The sequence below is a fragment of the Chionomys nivalis genome, chromosome 3, assembly GCF_950005125.1.
Source record: "Chionomys nivalis chromosome 3, mChiNiv1.1, whole genome shotgun sequence".
NCBI lineage: Eukaryota > Metazoa > Chordata > Mammalia > Rodentia > Cricetidae > Chionomys > Chionomys nivalis.
This window is the reverse complement of record NC_080088.1, coordinates 53,655,961-53,674,516: the sequence shown is the minus strand read 5'-3', so window position 1 is coordinate 53,674,516 and position 18,556 is coordinate 53,655,961. Positions and strand designations below refer to the sequence as shown.

The following is an 18,556-nucleotide window of genomic DNA, read 5'->3' as shown; positions in this document are numbered from 1 at the left end:
CATATTCATCACAGAGTGAACAATGCCATGGTGATCTACAGAAGACCTTGATTCTCAAGGCTAAGCATGGCCATGTCCATCACAGAGTGGATTATGATGATTTGCAGAAAACCGTGATGCCACAGGAATGGCAACAAAATAGTCAAAAGTATACAGTGATAGCTACATCCACAGAAATGGAGCTTTTTGACATTTTCTCAGACAATGAAGTAGAGGGCTCACCAGACTTTAGCCGCTCACCTAATAGTCCACCTGCCACCCCCTCCTGCCTCTTGGCACGGGAAGCGTACAGGAAAAGGAAGGCTAACTGAAGATAAGATGCTAGCAATACAGTTTCAGAGCTAGGGTGGAACTTTGCAGTGAAGATGTCATGATTGCTATCACCCAACTCTTACACATAACCCCAGGGATGGTTTACCAAGCTGAACTGAGGTGGAATTGTTTCCTTGTACTGTCAATGGCCTACCTAGGGAGAAGAGGTGCTTGTTCATATGTCTTAAGGAAAATTCATATACAAAAGATATAAACTGGAGAAGACTGCTCGCCTGGGAAAAGGGAGGATGAACTAATGTGAGCAGTCTTGCTGTGAAACTCAAAGTACTCTGTATACAACAGAAAAGCAAGAACATAGGTTCAGGTTCAGCTTTCCACCTAAACATAAGCCAAACTTTAATACGGAAATGACATATTCCACAAAGCATAGTCATGGCAACATAAAAAGATAAAAAGCAACATAAAGAACATGAACTAATTAACAGTAGACATCTTAATGGTGCTCACCTGTCCTGCGACTGTTCTTCATACATCCTCTCCTTGCCTTCTTTGAAGAGCCGGATGGCTCGCTTTGACTTCTTCATGAGACTATCGATGTAGATTTTAAAATACTCGTTCTCACTCAGCTGAGCAAGCTTCTGGTTGTCATCATATTTACTCAGTATGAGTCGCAAATGCTGATACGTATCAGGTAAAATGTCAAGTATATATGGTGGGCTATTTTTCAACTGAAGTTTGGGATTTTGGCACAATCTTACCTAAAAACAAAGAAAAAAATAAAAGTTTTTATGGGAACTATAATATTTTCTCTCATAGAAAAATGATAAATAAGTAGAACCATGTCCCCTTTCTTTCCCACAATGTAACCTGTGCTCTGACTTACTGATTCAGTTTGCAAAGCACCAAATACTTTTCTCCTTTAACTACCAAGTCCTATTCTCATATTCCACACAGTCTTTCCTCTACTACAGCCTCATTTTCAACTCTGACTCTCTTGATTATCTTTTCTATAACATCATAGTGCTAGAGTTTAATAGACTCCAGCATCCTGCTCACTAAATCACCATATACTGTCAATATTCTTTGTTTTAATGAAAACAAGTGACCACTGACTAGCTAATTTAAAGATGTTATTTATTAAATCTATTGAATACATGGCTAAAACTATTTCACAGATTTTAATTAATATTCTGAACCATTGTTTCTGAACCCTGAAGAGAATTTTTAACAAATATGTAACTTTAACAACTGAGTTATTAAACAGTTAACCAGATGTCAGGTCTAAACAATCTCCACCACCCCCCAAACACACACAGTGTCTACCAGGCCTGTAAACATGTGACGTATACCATTCAGTCATTCCACCAGGTGCCTCCCAGTCAATGGAGCATTAAAGAGTGAGTGCTGCCTGCAGAACTGAAAATACTTTCTACCAGAAAAAAAAAGAAGTGGTAATTCAAATCTACACTGCATCCGCTTTTACATGTTATTATGATTTTGCCATTAAAAAGTCCAGTTCCTTCTACCCCTATGACTACGGTATTGAAAACCCACCAATTTGTTTATTTTAAAAAGATCTTTGGGGATTGCATAATGCTTTACTAAGGCACGAAAGCAGTACTCACGACACGCTAGACATCCACCTGCAGAAGGATCTGTTATGTCAGTGTAGCTAGCACAAGGCCCTGAGTCCCTCAGATATGTGGCCTTTTGCTTTTATAAAAGATTTCAGGGCAAGGTATTTTAAACACAATAAATCAACAATCTTGTCCTCTTCCTTCCCATTATACTGAACCTCACATTTGGGTGGCACCAGACTGGCCAAAGGACATTTCTGGAACCTGGCTAATAAGAAGCTGAGTAGGAGAGACATCTAGTATGGGTTTAGAGGCTTTATATGCAAAGCATACAGTCACTCCCATAAATAATAAAATTATGGTTGGCAGTCTGAAATAAGCCAGACAAAGAAAAATACTGTGTGATCTCATTTATATACAGAATCTAAAAATGAAGACGAGAAATAAGTAGAAACAAGTTGAATAATAGCCATGAAGGGTAGGGAGCAGAGAAAGTGGAGAAAGTAGGTCAAAGGGCACAAAGTGAAATGAAGGAAGATGAATGGATCTAGAGATCTAACAGAAAATACAGGGACCAAATTAGCATTATCAGCTTGCAGACAGACACAGCTAGCATAAAGGTCTGCAGACACCTCAGCGCAAAACAAAGCGGGCATGTTTACTCATAGGACCTCAGGAACTCACTCTCCTCATAGATATATCAAAATACTGTGCCATAAACCTTAAAGAGACACAAGTTTTAATGAGAATATTTTTCTTACAAATTGTACAGCTTCAGGAACACACAACTATCCTAAAACTGACCATCCTGCCGCGGGAGCAGGGAGGTCCACTTCAATATGCTCTCCATAGGGCCTCATGGAAGCCAGATCAGGGAGCACGTGTGGGTAACAGCAGAGCCTGAGAGCAAGAAGAGGGGTGTGAAACAGGAGTGCAAATACGCTCATCAACGTGTGCGGTCTGGGAGCTTTTTGAATTTTTAAGTTGCTTTTTTCTTTATAACTCAAAGGAAAATTCTCCTTCCCAATCAAGTTTATATAGTAATGTGATAAGGACCCTGCAGATGATAACGTCTTCACGTTTCACAGAGCTTACAACTGCTTCTGGACACGCACAAAAGTGCTGGGACAACAGAAAAGGATTGAACTGTCAGATGTCAGGAAGCATGAACACAAGCAGAAATTTGTCAACAATCAATGAAATAAGCCACCCTCAGAATGCAACATTTCCTTCTATAAATATACCATCATACATATATGGAGTATGGGTTTTTTGGTTTTGTTTTTATTTTTTAAATAAAATTTCTCTTTCCTTGGCTGTTTTGGCCTTGCTTTCGAAGGCAGGCCAGCCTTGAACTCACAGAGATCCACCTGTCTCTGCCTCCTGAGCGCTGGGATTAAAGGTGTGTGCGCCACCACACCCGGTTCCATGTCATTTTTGGTAAGAACAAAACTCTGCCTTAAACTGTCAGTCAGCAACCTCTAACAAAATCATTTCTCACAATGACCCTGCATTATCCTATTTTCTCCCACTGTGTAGAGTTCTAAGAAAGAAGATTTTAGCACACAGTATACAACTAATAAATAAACAGGTTAAACTGATTAAAAAGATTCGGTGTACACACACAAACTTTTGTCTTTTAAATTGTGAACTTAGCCTTTATTGAGAAAACCACAAACATACATATACACACACAGACACATTGTATAAATGGTTTGACTGTGTAATTTGCTTAATTTTCATAATTTAGTTCTATAGGTTTACAATTAACAATCCAGAGGTAGGGGTTTAATTCAAATATAAGAATACTACCTTAATCCTCAAGAGATTTCTTGGCAAGGGTCAGATGGAATCTCCCTTAGTAGATAATATCAAGTCACTGCAGAGGGAAATGGCTGACAGTGCTTGCACAGGTAATAGAGGGGAGGTTCACTGCCATGGGACATACGTACACACCTAGAACATAGCTTTTTAGTTATTTGTTGACTTACTTTTTATTATATTGTCTGAGTGTGTGTGAATGTGCAATGGCACGTGTGGAAGTCAGAGAATAATTTGATAGAACAGTTCTCTCCTTCCACTATGTGGGTTCAGATCACCTGCTTGGCTTCAAGCATCTTTACCCACTGAGCCACATCTTTCCAGCTCCAGTTTTTCAATTCTTGAAAGCTTCCATGAGCACACATGAATTTCCAGTTCTTTCAGTGGACATAGCTGAATTTTAGCAACATGTCCTTGTAAAACGTCACAGGCTGATCAATCATTAACTTGTAAAGGGGGGACAGGGCAGCTTCAAATTCATTTGTTCCATTGGTTAATTTGTTAACTATTTAATGAAAAATATCACTTATCATTTTTAGATATTCCAATTAACTGTTCTTTAGAAGATACTTTTCAATCTTGTGGATATCTAATTCACTATTCTTTACATGACATTTTTCTCACTTGCCTTTTTTATTGTAATTTCATGTGGAAAACACACACTGCTTTATTAAAGGAAAAACTCTATGAATAACTCCCATATACCAGGTACTGAGCTATGTGTCAGGAAATTGCAGATGAGGAGAACATACTTCCTGCCTTAAGGAGTCTGGCAAATGAGACCTTGTTCTATATAATTAACTTAGGAGCAATGTGATCTTTGCTCGAAGGGATTTTAAAAAAGAACTCATCCAATCCATTCATTTCCAGATTTGAAAACCTAAAAACTACAAGGATTAAGGGACAATTAAAAAAACATCAATCCAACACAAGAGTTTGCATCTTCTGAATCTCAGGCCTCTGCCTCTTCTGAACCTTGGGACCTTGCATCTTATAAATCTCTAGCTCCTGCATCTTCTGGAACCTCGGGCCCCGATCTTTCTAACTATATCACAACAGAATTAGAAATAGGCATAAAATTAATGATTCCCTTCTAAACTCATCTCCACTTTTATGTTATTCTATTTGCAAATTTACATGAACTTCATGGTCCATTTGTTAATCCACAAAAAGTAGGTATATGTGCCAGGCACAGTTTAGGGCAGAAGGAAGGAAAAGGATTAAGTCACAGACATGTCCTCATGATGTTTTCTAGTGGGAGAGGTTGGTGGCATAAGAAAGAATTACAGATTTCAGAACTGTGATGAAATATGAACAAAGCTCTAGAGGAAGACAATAGCAGCTAAGTCACATTCCCAAGAGCATCAAGAAAAGCATGGCTAAATTTGCAGGAAGGAATATTCCAGGGAAATTATTGTGCAAAGCTGTAAGAGATACCCGAACAAAGAAAGGGGTTCATGCAGTTGTGCTAAAGGGTGGAAGCACAGGAAAGCTGTCAAGTATAAGGCACAGAAGGCCTAGAAAAGGCTGAGATCAGTTGGTACTTCAGGACTCTGCACGCTACACTTTTCAAAGTTTGCACAGGAGAAAGCAGACCTGATGGAGCTGAGCTACCGTATGCCTTTGACTGTGCAGTTCATCAGCAGGATTACTACTAAACTCTGTGATTTATGACCACTCCTGCCCAAAATGAATAATCCTACCCCAGGACTATGACTTCTAAGCAGGTCAAATTCAATTCCATTCAATAAATATTTATTAAGTGCTTGCTATGTGGAAGGAACTAGAAACCCAGGGAAAGAAAAATAGCTTTTCTAAAAACAGTGTATTAAGGGGGGGTGAGAGGGGTGGCAAATGAAGCTTACCACAAGGTTAAAGCTCTTCTAGAAATACCTAAGCTGCACCTACAATGAGAGCTGGTGGCTAAACAACAGAGCCTTCACAAAGTAGACCCACTTTATGTTATGCAGAAAAGGACATTTTAGAGCACCGACTGATAACTAAAAAAAAAAAAAAAAAAAAAAAATTGATTGACACAATCACTTGTCTTCTGAACCAAAAAAGAAAAAAAAAAATCAGGTTTAGAATGTTAAAATGAGGCTGAAAATGCCACTATAGTCAGTATAGACCCAAGGATTTTTGGACTTTTAAAAAGAAATCTTTAAAACCTTGAAAATCACTAAAAGCAACTTTCTCCTTGTGACATAACGGTGTTAAAACTCGCAAATGCAACCTACTAAGAGGGGCTTCTCAGTACCAAGATGACTGATGAAGGGATTGCACACTCTCTAGCAGTACAAAACGACACCTGCACTCAATTCTACTTAAAGATGTTGAAGGAAACTGTGTTCATAGAGTCTCTGTTGGTTGAAATACAGAAAATTATTGTTTAGCATACATACTTCACATATTTCAATAAACAGACATATATTATCATAGAATTAGGCATTTTCAACTCTACCAAAGCAAACGCATAATATAAAACCAGAATTTTTATTGCTATAAAAAACTTACAAGCTATTAATTACTCTAGGAGCGTTCTTACATTTAAAGACTTTGGCTATCTCTTAATGAAAATGTACAGCCAAAAAGTAATAAAGAGGTTTTAGATTAGCTAGCATACCTTTCAAAGAAGGTTGGCATCAGCTCTAAATCTATGAAAGAAGTTTTACAAAACCAACTGGAAATGGTAAGCAACTGTATCTGCACTGTAAATAACTTTCATTCCAAAGCATACTTCAAATCATGGAACATTCAAATGATACTGAGCCAAGTCACTTAATTCTAAACCAAGTATGTATGTTGTGCTGGAGATTTGGCCCAGGGTCACATTCAAGCTAAGCTTACATTTTACTACCACTAGTTAGACCTCAAGAACCCATATATCTCTCTGTCTCTTTTTTGATTGTATTTTAATTACATTTCTCCGTTCCCCTTCTTCCCTCTAAACCCTCCTATATATCCCTCCCCACTCTTCTTCAAATTCATAACCTCTATATTCATCAGTTGTTATTGTATGCAAGCATGTATTTGTTTATACATTTATATTCCTAAATATAATCTCTTGAGTCCACATAATGGTATACATATGTATGTTTTCAGGGATGAGGGTTTGTCATCGGACAAGTCCCAATGGATACAGCCACAAAACACTGCCACACCTAACTTAGATTTCGGGATCATTGCAGGAGAGAAGGCAGGAAGATCAGGGACTTAGCTGTGAGATTATGCTTACTGTAAGATGAAAAACTAGGCTTGTAAGTACTGTAGGAATTTCTATTGCAGTAGTTTTTAAGTTACCCGCCCACTTGGGCGTGGCCTCTTATACTATTTATGCCAATGTAAGGTGTGCATCTACCCCTTTTCCCGCTACAGAACTCAGTTGTTGTTCCCGTTCCAGCAGAGGATTGTGATCTGTGAGTCTACCCCTAAATAAATAACCCTCTATTATATTCAATTCTGAGCTAGTGTGGGATTTCTTTTAAGTGTCCTTCTTCAATGTCAGGCCTCACCAACACAACCATGAACATGGAGGACACCAATGTACATGCCAAAGTGCACAGGGGAAAAGCCCATGATACCTCAAGAGTACACAGAGAACTACAGACAACTGAGTAAAGCTGGGAGCTGGAAAAATAGTCCTCCCCAAGCAAGAGCACATCAATTGGGTATCTCATATTCTGAAATGTGAAAGCCTTCCTTGCTCTTCTTCTGTAAACATTATTAGAGGTTTCTTACTTCAGCTACATGAATGTCATAGAAATAAAAAGCATCTGAATGTCCTTAGGTTCTTTCCATCTTAATTCAGCAACTTCCTAAACACACAAAAGTACAAAAGAATAAAGAACACATAAAAGTATACATAATATTACAGAGTAAGTACAAAATAATACAACACTCTTCACAAGCTATTGGTTAGGCAAAAGAAAGCATACAGAATTGGCTAAGAGCTTAACTTTTTATCATGGGATTTAGAGAAGTTTAATTCCTTTATATTTTATAGTGACAGTACCTTTAGGAGGTTAATATTAAAAGTAACACATCAAACAACTCATTATAGTCAAATTAATTGTGTGCATTCATCTCTCTTGGAGAATCTCTCTTTTCTTTGCTAGTCTATCTTTCTCAGTACAAGGAGAGGTTCAGCAAGTGTCTGATTTTAGTCAGTAGAGCAAGAGACTCGTAATCTCAGGGTTGTGGGTTTGAGCCCCATGTTGAGCACCAATTTGTAGTAGGAAGGGGGCTGCTTGTTGATTCCAGGCCGCTTAGCCCCAAAATAATCACACAGAAACTATATTAATTAAATCATTGCTTGGCCCATTAGTTCTAGCTTCTTATTGGCTCTTACATATTAATTTAACTCATTTCTATTAATCTGCATATTGCCATGTGGCTGTGGTTTACCAGCTAAAGTTCTGGTGTCTGTCTTTGGAGGCGGCTCCATGGCTTCTCTCTAATTCCTCCTCCTTCCTCCCAGCATTCAGCCTAGTTTTCCCTGCCTACCTAAGATCTGCCTTGTTATAGGTCCAAAGCAGTTTCTTTATTCATTAATGGTATTCACAGCATACAGAGGGAAATCCCACATCAGAAGAATAAAAAAAGAAGAGTTAAGACATCTCAAAAAATATACACATCAAATATCCATAAAACTATTTAATGAATCTCCCCAAAACTGAATATTTTTAGAAGAATTTGGTAGTGTCAAATATAAATAGTAAACACCTTTTTGATGTACCTCCTGTAAGAGAAAAATCACTTTGCATCAGTGTATTTCACTGTCCTAACATAATGGACATACATTAGAAACAACTGAGCCTGGGCCCTAGCTCTGTTTCCTACAGGAAGTCTCACTGGTTTTCATTATTCTTGGAGAAAAATAAATTTTAAAAAAAAAATGAAGTGCTTACCACAAAGCCTAGGATGAATTTGTCCCTCATTTCTTTCTACTTCCTCTTCTCCCTCTCTACTTTATAGTCCATCACAACAAGGCCAAGTCCATGGAGAGTTTACAAAAGTACGATAAGATACTTGGGCTACTTTGCTCAAAATCACGATATAACCTTTTCCTTCCTTCCTTCCTTCCTTCCTTCCTTCCTTCCTTCCTTCCTTGTGGGTTTTTTGTTTGTTTTTTTTTTTTTTTTTTAGCATTTTCAGCTGTTAAAAACTTTTAAGGCTATATGAAACCCTTAAAGAGTCTGCGGTATTCAGTTTCAGTTCAGTAGTAAGACTAAAGACAGGCCACTAAGTGTGTCACCTTACAAATAATCTTCTAGGTTTTTCAAACCTATGAGACTCTCAAAAAAGAGTCAGGGATAAAACCACCAATCTCTGAACAGATAGAATACTAAGAACTACTTTAACTGCTGGTATGTGATACTTTGATGCAGCTTAACAATTTACTTAAATCTTAATATACTAAGCGTAGTGGTTTGACTAGGTATGGCTCCCATAGTCTGATGTGTTTGGTTGGCCCAAAGGGAGTGACACTATTAGGAGGTGTGGCCTTGCTGGCGCAGGTGTACTGGCGGAAGTGTGTCACTGTGGAGTTGTGCTTTGAGGTCCCAAATGTTCAAGCTCTGCCCAGGGTAGGACACAGCTGCTCCCGCTTGCTGCAGAACTCTCAATTCCTTCTCCAGCACCATGTCTGCCTGCACACTGCCATGAAGATAATGGACTGAACCTCTGAAATTCTAACAGTTCCAATTAAATGATTTCCTTTTTAAGAGCTGCCATGGTTGTGCTGTCTCTTCACAGCAATAGAAATCCTAACTAAGACAGTGAGCTATATGTATTCGTCAAAAAATATCTAAAGTTTCTTTCATTAATTAAAAAAATGCCACCCTACAAACACACTCTAAAATATAAGCATTAAATATGCTGAGGCAGAACAAATAAAAGTGACATGGCAGCAATATTATCACCACAGGATGTATTTAAGATGATCTTTAGCGTGAAGGGAGGAAACAGGCTTCCATTTATATTTACATTATTTGTCTACTTCATTGCTAAAAGACTGATCTATAATATATAACTTTAAGATATGGCTCAAACATTGCCAGTATCTTAAAATCTTAAACTACTTGCCAACCTGACAGGAAATGTACACATTCACTCAGAACTTCCCTCTATGCGCCTCACTTCCCTCTTGCCTACATGGAAATTCTAACTATCTGGTTGGTTAGCTCTCAAGGCTAGTTCTTCTAGAACAGTTTCCCCTTCCACATTTGAATCTAGATGCCTTCAGTCATTCTGTCTTCTTGTACACCTATTATAATGTTCTCTCTTTTTCATGCATGGACAGATAACATGTACACGCATGCATGTGCGCACACGCACACACACACACACACACACACACAATTAATTTTAACCCTCAATCAATCCTCAAGCTATCACAGCCTTGTTTCCTGTTGCTACAGTTGTAGAAGCACTCGCTAATCTACATACACATTCTGATCTGGCCCCATCACAAGTGAAATTAATGTGCCAAAGTCAACAATAGACTCTGATTAGGAAACCCAATGACTTCCTAAGTTTTACCCTGTTTAGTTTCTGAACTTAAATTTAGCTTCGTAAGAACTTGAAGAAATTTTCTTAACTCTATCTGTATCCAGAATCAAGACACAACTCAACTTTTCCTACCTTTCCATTCCAATCCTATGTCAAGATTCTCTTTCCTTTACCACCTCTAAAGAAATGCCCCTCCTCCTCCCAAGAACTGGTTTTCGGCCTCTATGGCTGACCCTACTGCTCTGCATGAGAACTCCTTTGTCTGAAATGTTCTGCCTCTGAACACATCCACCAAATACATATCCTACTTTCAAATTCTCTCTGCACTATATAGCCAATATTCTGACTTCAAAATCAGTTTCTCTCTCATAGAGCATACGCAACACAAGACAAACAGATACAGCAATCTTCAAGCCCCGCCTTTCCTTTCCTGGGCCCCATCTCATTAGGGGCTCCACTGCCTTCAGAGTCAACTAGGCTGAAAACCTCAAGAGTCACTTTCACTTCACCTTCTCTCTCATTCTCCAGCCCTCAAGGCTCCCCGAGACCTGCAGCTTGTCTTCCAAATACCATCCACTTTTGCATCACACCTGCTAAACTCACCGCCAACTTTCTAGACCGGTTCTTTATCATTTCTTACCACACTGTTTTAAATCTCCCTGTCCTCAGTCCTCCTCCTCAGCATCACTCCAACCTTCGGAGTGGGCAGGGGAGACTATGAAAGACTAACCTTGATTTCTTTTCTCTCCCTGATCAAAAGCTTTCAACAATTTTATGCCAACCAAATAACATGAATCCAAATGCTTTGAAGATACTGAGGTTTCTGTCATCCTTTCCCACTGTACTCTCTCCTACTCAACAATCTCCCTTTATTCCTTCCAACGAAAATGTTTTCCATCCCTCTGCTTCAAACTCAAACCATCTTCTGGAACACTTGGTCAGTATCCTTTCACCAGCTACTCAACTCCAGTCACATACTAGGTATAGTATTGACATCATAGTACAGCACTTATTTAACATTCTGTGTGATGCAATTATTCACAAATGATATCTGACCATGGCTAAGGTTTGAAAAATTAAAAAAAAAAAAAAACATTAAGGAAATTGACAGCATAGAAAACAGCTTTGGAAAGAAAAGAAAATCTAAACGTTAAACAATTTTTAAGAGTTAAAAAAAAATGATTGACCAAGCGGGTGGTGGTGGAGCACACCTTTAATCCCAAAACTTGAGAATAAAACACAGGAGGAGCTCTGTGAGTTCAAAACCAACCTGATCTACAAGAGCTAGTTCCAGGGCCGCTAGGGCTCTTAGTCTCAGAAAAAGAAAAACAAAACAAAGCAAAACAAAACAAAACAAAAAAAAAAGATTAAGCAGCTAAAGCTTGCACAGAGGCCTGCTTTCTAGCACAGGAATACACCAAGTTAACACGTGGAGGATTCCCTTTGAAACTTTCACTCTGGCAAATAAAGGAGTCACTAGCAGCAAACCTTAGAATCATGCCAATTATGTCAGCAAAAATTCAAACCTTAATTCAGTGATAAGCAAAATTGCCCCAACAGCTAGTGTGTTATTATACCTAATCAAGATTCAAACTCTGTGTGATCTTGTCTTAAGAAAAAAAAAAAAGGAAAGAAAGAAAGAAAAGAAAACAAACCAAAAATACCCTAGAGATGTAGCCCAGGGATGGGCAGCGCACCTGCTCAGTGTGGATAAAACACCCAGTACCAGTCAAGGAAGGGAAACTATACTTTAAAGCTTGTAGAATCTTTTTAAGATGCATGAGGAATTCAACTTTTAATACGTAATACTATAATACTATTATTTTAAAAATACTTATATGTATAATCTATACATCATTGATGGATAAACTTCAAATTTCATTCAGGTGAAATTATACACAGAGAGAATGGATTATTTCAAGTCTAATTGATGGGCCCTGGATAAAAGGCAGAAAAATGCTACTTGGCATCATCACTTTCTAAGTGCTTTTAACGCTTATCCAATGTAAGTTCAAATAAGTAGCAAGGACGACAAGAGAGAAGCACAGGCGGGGACTCAGCGTGCTCTGCTCTTTAGCATCAATTAATTATTTTCTAATTTCCCAGGCACCCATGGACACTCAGGGCATTCAGCATCTATTAGAAGGAAAATGGCTTCTTCTGTTCTCCATCACCTGGCTCCGACTCACAAACTCCGACTGGCAAACCACACTCAGGAACCTCACGTTAATAAATTATAACCCCAACCACACAGATTAGCAACCATTTCCTTACCCTCACTTCAGTATCTCCAACAGGAATGCAATGCAATAATGCTGTTACTAAAAGGCAGAATCCAGACCAAAAAAAAAAATTGTCCAGAATGAGGTAGGTGTCCTCTAGTCTGCCTCCACTGTGTTTTGTCTGAGTCTACGCTCCAACCTTTCCCATACCCCACAACTATTAACTCAGAGGGCTAGCTCTCATACTGCCCTCCTGATCTGCAGACTAAGGACAGAGACACATTTCATTTAGTCTCCCCCAGCAATAACTACTTAGTAACACACAACAGACCCTCAAGTGTTTAGGAAACCATGCCTGGAACAATTTGGAACAAATTGCACATTTCCTTTTGTGTGTATTTAAACCTATATGTGTATTTAAGAATAGTTCTGGCCGGGCGGTGGTGGCGCACACCTTTAATCCCAGCACTCGGGAGGCAGAGGCAGGCGGATCTCTGTGAGTTCGAGACCAGCCTGGTCTACAAGAGCTAGTTCCAGGACAGGCTCCAAAGCTACAGAGAAACCCTGTCTCGAAAAACCAAACCAAAACAAAACAAAACAAAAAATAAGAATAGTTCTGTCAGCATTATCTATGAGACAGCCACTGATGTGCAGGTTTGGGGTCAGTCTCTTAGACACATAAAAAGAGCTAACACCAGAAGACTGTCGAAATAGGATGCCTTGGGATCCACCCTCATTTTCTCAGGCCATGCACTATGTGAACTCTGCATTACTGATTACAAAACATTACACACTTTCTTACAAAGAACACAAGAAGCAATTGCTTTCTCCTTTTCTTGGTGACCTTGGAAAGAATGCCTGCCCTGGGAAAACAGAACAAATAGTTGCAACTGAATTCTTCGTTGAGTATCTCAAGTTCTAGAGAGCAAGGAATAATAAAGCCATACACTTATGAGGTGTCCTGTATGGCCCAAGACTGAGATACTGTCCCCTCTAAAATGAGTTCTGTCACTTAATAGTTACTTGGAAATAACACTTTGAAGACCTCACCAAAGGAAGAGGGTTCATAAAGAACACTGTATCATTACACTTACACCTGACTTTTGCTTAACAACCCATTAGACCTAGCAAACGTCTGTTCTGCTAGTCACAAACTGAGAGCACTAGAGCTACTTTCCAAAGCTAGGTCATATAGCAAATGGTAATACTTTTGTCCTAGTAATACAGTTCCTGAAGAATCATCAGATGATGTGGACATTATGCGCCACTTCCTTCATCACTGGCAAATGTGAGAAGATGAACCCATGTTGGGGAAGACTTCTACATTACAACCGTCAATAACATATTGCCAATCAGGATCAGTAGTTTCCAGTGCCTTTCTTTACTGTGTGATAAGGGTAGAAATAAACACGCCGAACTCCTATGGCAAATGATGTGAGTTTTTCTCCACAAAGCCACAAATGTATTCACATTGCCATCCCTGACAAATAATGAAGATGAATGGGGCAAGTCATATTGCTACAGATTTGCCAACACCGGTACCCACATCCCACTAAGTAGAGACTTGGGGTAAGAGAGCTCCCTGTGTGTCAAACTCCTCAACTGGAGAAGTTAAGTTTGAACCAACAAAAGGGTTAATAAAATAAACAATGGCAGGTGTTCAACTGTCAAATAACCATCCACTGACTATAACTCATGGTGAGATGATTAGAAGCAGTTAATGTGTAGCTAAACAACTCATCATAGAGCAAAATTATGTGTACCACGTTTTTTACTATTTCATTGACTTGACAGTAATGACTGCTTGCCACTTCCTTACATAAATCTTTTTGATTTTATGTTCTAGCCTTCAATCGCAAATATATAAATACCGACCATCTCTGGGATAGACAAGGACCATATCTTCTGTGAAATCCGACCCATTTGACTACTTATATAACAGACAGAAATGGAACAAACCTTGAATTTTTTTCTCCTACCACTAAGGAATCAAGCAATAGGATGACCTTCAAATGCATACTCTATAGAAAAGCAAAGAAGACTCACATTGTGCTTGCCAAATACATGCAGTTTTTTCCAGCTGCATATTTTTCATTCTTAAGTGTCCAAGGCTAAAACCAAAACCTGACTCCAAGCAGCAAGTTGCAATGTTCTAACATCATGACATCATTCCGTCTGGAGCACATTAATATAACAACTTGAAAAAATTGGCAGAAGCTTAAATAGGTCACACTGAAGTCCCAAACTAAGGCGATTCACCTGGTTAAAATATTCTGGTGCTGCATTTGACATCAGTAGCCATCCAATGCCAGGCCTGCGGTTAAGGTATCTTAACCACAGCCTCCATGAGGATACATGAAAATAAAGCGAACAGTGTCACCTCCCAGGTTGTCACTACTACTCTGTAACTTCTTTGTAGGCAATTTTGTCTTTAGTAGTAAACCAAAGCAAGCAAAGGTAAAGCCATTCTATGATGTCAGACAAGCTTTGGCTTCTCCTCACAAACAAGGGGCATTTTTTTAAATGTCTAAAACGCAAATACTCCAACAGCTTCAAAATCATAAAGCATGCACTTGCCAGAGAAGAAAGCGCCACATGTGTCTCAGAAGCCTCCTCAGACAACCAGCTTTACAGCAGGGTCCTGGGAGGTGCTCACACTGCCACTTTAACTGGACTTTTCTGAGAACTGACATCCAGTTTGGTTTCTTCTTGTGAAACTAGAGTTCATCTAAAAGCAACAAGCAGAAACCACAGAAGTTTCTGAAAGTCTCCAGCCCCACACAACCTCCGACATACATTTTCCTTTCACAATAAACAATGTTCCCTCAAAAAGGCTCAAAGTGGAACAGGAGATGAAAGAGGCCTGAATGATGATGCCATCAACAGTGAAGAAGAGAAAAAAAGAAAAAGAAAAACTTTCTTAATGATGATGAGTTGACCCAGAAAGAATGGAAACTCCTGAATGCTGCTTCCTCCGTGAAGCCCTGGTTCTTTCCCCAGTGACTGTTTCTACATCACAAATGTGGCTGGCCTAGACTTTTGCTCACTTACTGTTTTCAGCCTTCTGTTATCTAATAGCAAAAGAAACCCACCAAAGACTAAACAAACTTCTATATCATACTATAGCCATACACCCACCCAAACTCTGGACCTTAAAAAGACAAAAGGTTAAACGGGGAAAAAAAATCTTTGCTTTGAATCCAACCTTTCCAAACACAGAGCTGAGGAAAATGGCCCAACACAAATCCTGAGGAGCTCTGCCACAATGATGACTTTTTAACTGCATGTATAAATGCAGATAACTGCATTCAGGCACACGCACTGAACTCACCACTTTGTCCATGAGTTTCCAAGTCTTCTCCACAGTCCTGCGATCAGCTGCAGCTTGCTTGGGGGGTCCGACTGCATCCTGAATAGCATCAATAATCCCCAAAATTCGACCTTTGCGGGGGTTTCCTCCTCGACCACCAGAATTTCTGCCATTCATAGAATTTGCCATCTGGAATCTTAGTCCTTTTTGCAAGGTAAATGTTTAAAAAGAAAAGTTATAAAAGTATCTTCCCAACAGGAAACTGAACCAAAGAGGCTGGCCTGTCCCCACTAATGACATTCTCCACCATTGTGAGACAAAACGGACGGTCCCAACTTCAACTTTTTAGTAACCCGGTGTAACTGCATTCTCCACGTTAGAAACTGTAACGCTAGGTTTGCTTTCACGACAGTAGAAGTTAAGGATGCATCTTCCTCCTGATGATCCACACAGCTCACCACCAACAAAACAACTTTTAACAGATAAGAACACAATGTTCCTCCCCCTTCTGCTGCAATCCAGATCCAAAATACCAGAGCTACAACCCCTAAAATTCATGTTGGGAGCTTCACTCAGAAGCCTCCTTCACGCTGTTAGATTTCGCCAAGTTATTACATAAATGCAAAGTGCTCCGCACACGCATAAGGGGCAAGTCTGTTGTCAACAAAGGCGGAGGGCTTGGATTTCCCCAGGCAAAAGCCAGCAGCCGCGGACACACAAATAGTTCTTTAAAGCAATGCGGTGAGTAGTTTTTCCCTAGAGCTAAGTAAACCAAGCAACAAACAAGCCTTTCTTAAAAAGCGGTGAGAACCCGGCAAGGGCGGGCACGCACAGCAGAGTTCACTTCTCGGGTGGCCCCTAAGTCTGCCTACCCGGGATCAGAAGATCCAAAGCTTTGTTTCAGGGCGCCTCTGCCCCTTCCCGGCTCGGGCCTCTCGTCCGCAACTCGGGGGTCTGGGAAACGGACGAGATATGGAGCGAGGATAAAGTGTCCCAAGCCCGAGACCTGGCCCGGTGTCCCACAGCCTGCCCGATCCAGTAGCACGCACCTCCCACCGGCTGCGACCAGCCTGAGTCCGCTCCCTCCCGGGCCTCGGGCCAGCCAGGGACTGCTCTTTAAATCCCCACTTGGCTCAGGCCCGCTGTGGCGACAGCAGCTGGAAGCCAGGACTGTCCCCTCTCCCTGATGGCCAGTGCCCAGCTTCAGGGCCTCCGGGTCAGCAAGCAGCGCCCAACCTCGGGGCGCCCGGTTCCCTCTTCTACTCAGGTTACCGCGGCCCTCCCGAGCCACGCGTGATCGCGGGTCCCACTCCACACACGCACACGCTGCCCTGGATGGGGTGACTCGGGCGGGGACTCTGTGGAATCGCCCTAAGAGAGCGCTCCGGGGAAGAAGCCACCGAGATCTCGGGACACGCAGACATGGGGACGCGGCAATTACCGTGCAGACAGCTTCACGCCCGCCCGGCCGTCCCGCGCTACTCTCGGGAGGCCGCCGCAGCGCCCGCCGGAGGAGGAGACCACTCACTGGCCACCCCACCCCTGAGCCATCCCTGGAGACGAGGGCGAGGGGCGGGGATAGGGCGGAGCCTCAAGCCGCCGGGCCAATCCTGAAGGGCTGCTCTCTGCCAGACAGCGGGCGGAGCCAATGGGCGGGACGAGACGCTCCTCCCGCGCTACCCCCAGGTCCACGTCCTCCCCGGTACACAATGGCCCCAGAGGAAGGCCCGCTTGTCCGCATCCCACTTGGAGAAGAACTCGTAGGGAAATGGGCCTAGGGTATCCTGGAACCAGAAGTGGGACAAGGAAAGAAACTGGAAAGTAGTGGCAAGGCGCCGGGGAGCTAACCAATGAGGGGTGCGCAGGTGGGCGTGAGCGCCCCGAGCGGGAGTCTAAGCCTACTGGGGCTAAAAGGCGGGACTTCCTGCCTCATTCACCTTCCTAGTCTTTGTTTCATAGCAACAGAGTACCCGCTGCCAGAGTGGTGCTACTCAGCTCTGGGCGGGTCCCAGGCTTAAGAAATTCATCTCCCTAGGGCTGCCAAACTCAGCTACTCAGGACCGCAGCCAAATAGGTCCAAGACCGTGTTTCTTGTTGGCTGTCAAATAAAGAGCAACAGTCCCCTCGCTTCTAAGACGAAGGGTAACCTCACACACTGTAGGCGAAGAGTAAAACCCGATTGCCAACTAAAACTTCCTAAATTTCAGAAATGTTTCCCTTTTACTATTAGTTCTAGAGGGATTCCAGATCAAACATCAGGCTGATGAGAAAGCAAATAGTTGACAACCGTGGCTAAATAGTGTCTGCGAATGGTGCCAGGGCAGTAAACGTTCCATACAATGGGGATTACTAATAAATCTTGCACCTTTTTGTTCTGTACAAGTTTCTCCATAAATCTCTGTAAAGAACTCTGCAGTTAGGTTTTTTCTGAGTCACTTTTCCTCCGTGTAGATGAGTCTCCATTTTAATGACAACCTTGTATCTGGCATTCTCTTCCAGTGTTCATCTCTTTCTGGGACTCCATCCTTGATGTCCATATAAAAAGAAACACGTCTGGTAAGGCTTAAAATGAAGTGCCAGGGCTCAGCTGTCAACATAATCTTCCCCCAAACAAATGCTTGTACTTCACTCTATTTGGTTCAATCCCATGGTGCAACTGTTTGTTGCAGGTTTACATACTTGGAAAGTGGTTTTCCCCCTGAAGTTGATAGAACAGGATAGACCTTATACCTTGGGCTCCTGGACATGATACTCGCTTACGTTACACACACACACACACACACACACACACTTTCTCTAGCCAATTATCCTGACACATGTGTCTCAAGGTTCTGTCTACTCCC

The 18,556-nt window shown here is 41.1% G+C and overlaps 1 protein-coding gene across 3 annotated transcripts in view; it reads right to left on the bottom strand.

Moving 5' to 3' along the window:
- The window catches only part of Cblb (Cbl proto-oncogene B), a 182,728-nt gene extending 165,457 nt beyond the window's left edge, over positions 1–17,271 (bottom strand). For 2 of the 3 annotated variants that reach the window (XM_057764508.1, XM_057764510.1), the window contains exons 1-3: positions 16,763–16,795; positions 15,735–15,916; positions 781–1,031 (exon numbers count right to left, since the gene is read on the bottom strand). In XM_057764508.1, the coding sequence (XP_057620491.1) occupies positions 781–1,031; positions 15,735–15,902 (419 nt within the window). In that variant the 5' untranslated portion in view covers positions 15,903–15,916; positions 16,763–16,795. Of the gene's footprint in view, positions 1–780; positions 1,032–15,734; positions 15,917–16,762; positions 16,796–17,154 lie in introns of those variants that run through there. The other variant, XM_057764509.1, reaches the window with a different exon arrangement.
- Positions 17,272–18,556: the final 1,285 nt, after the last annotated feature.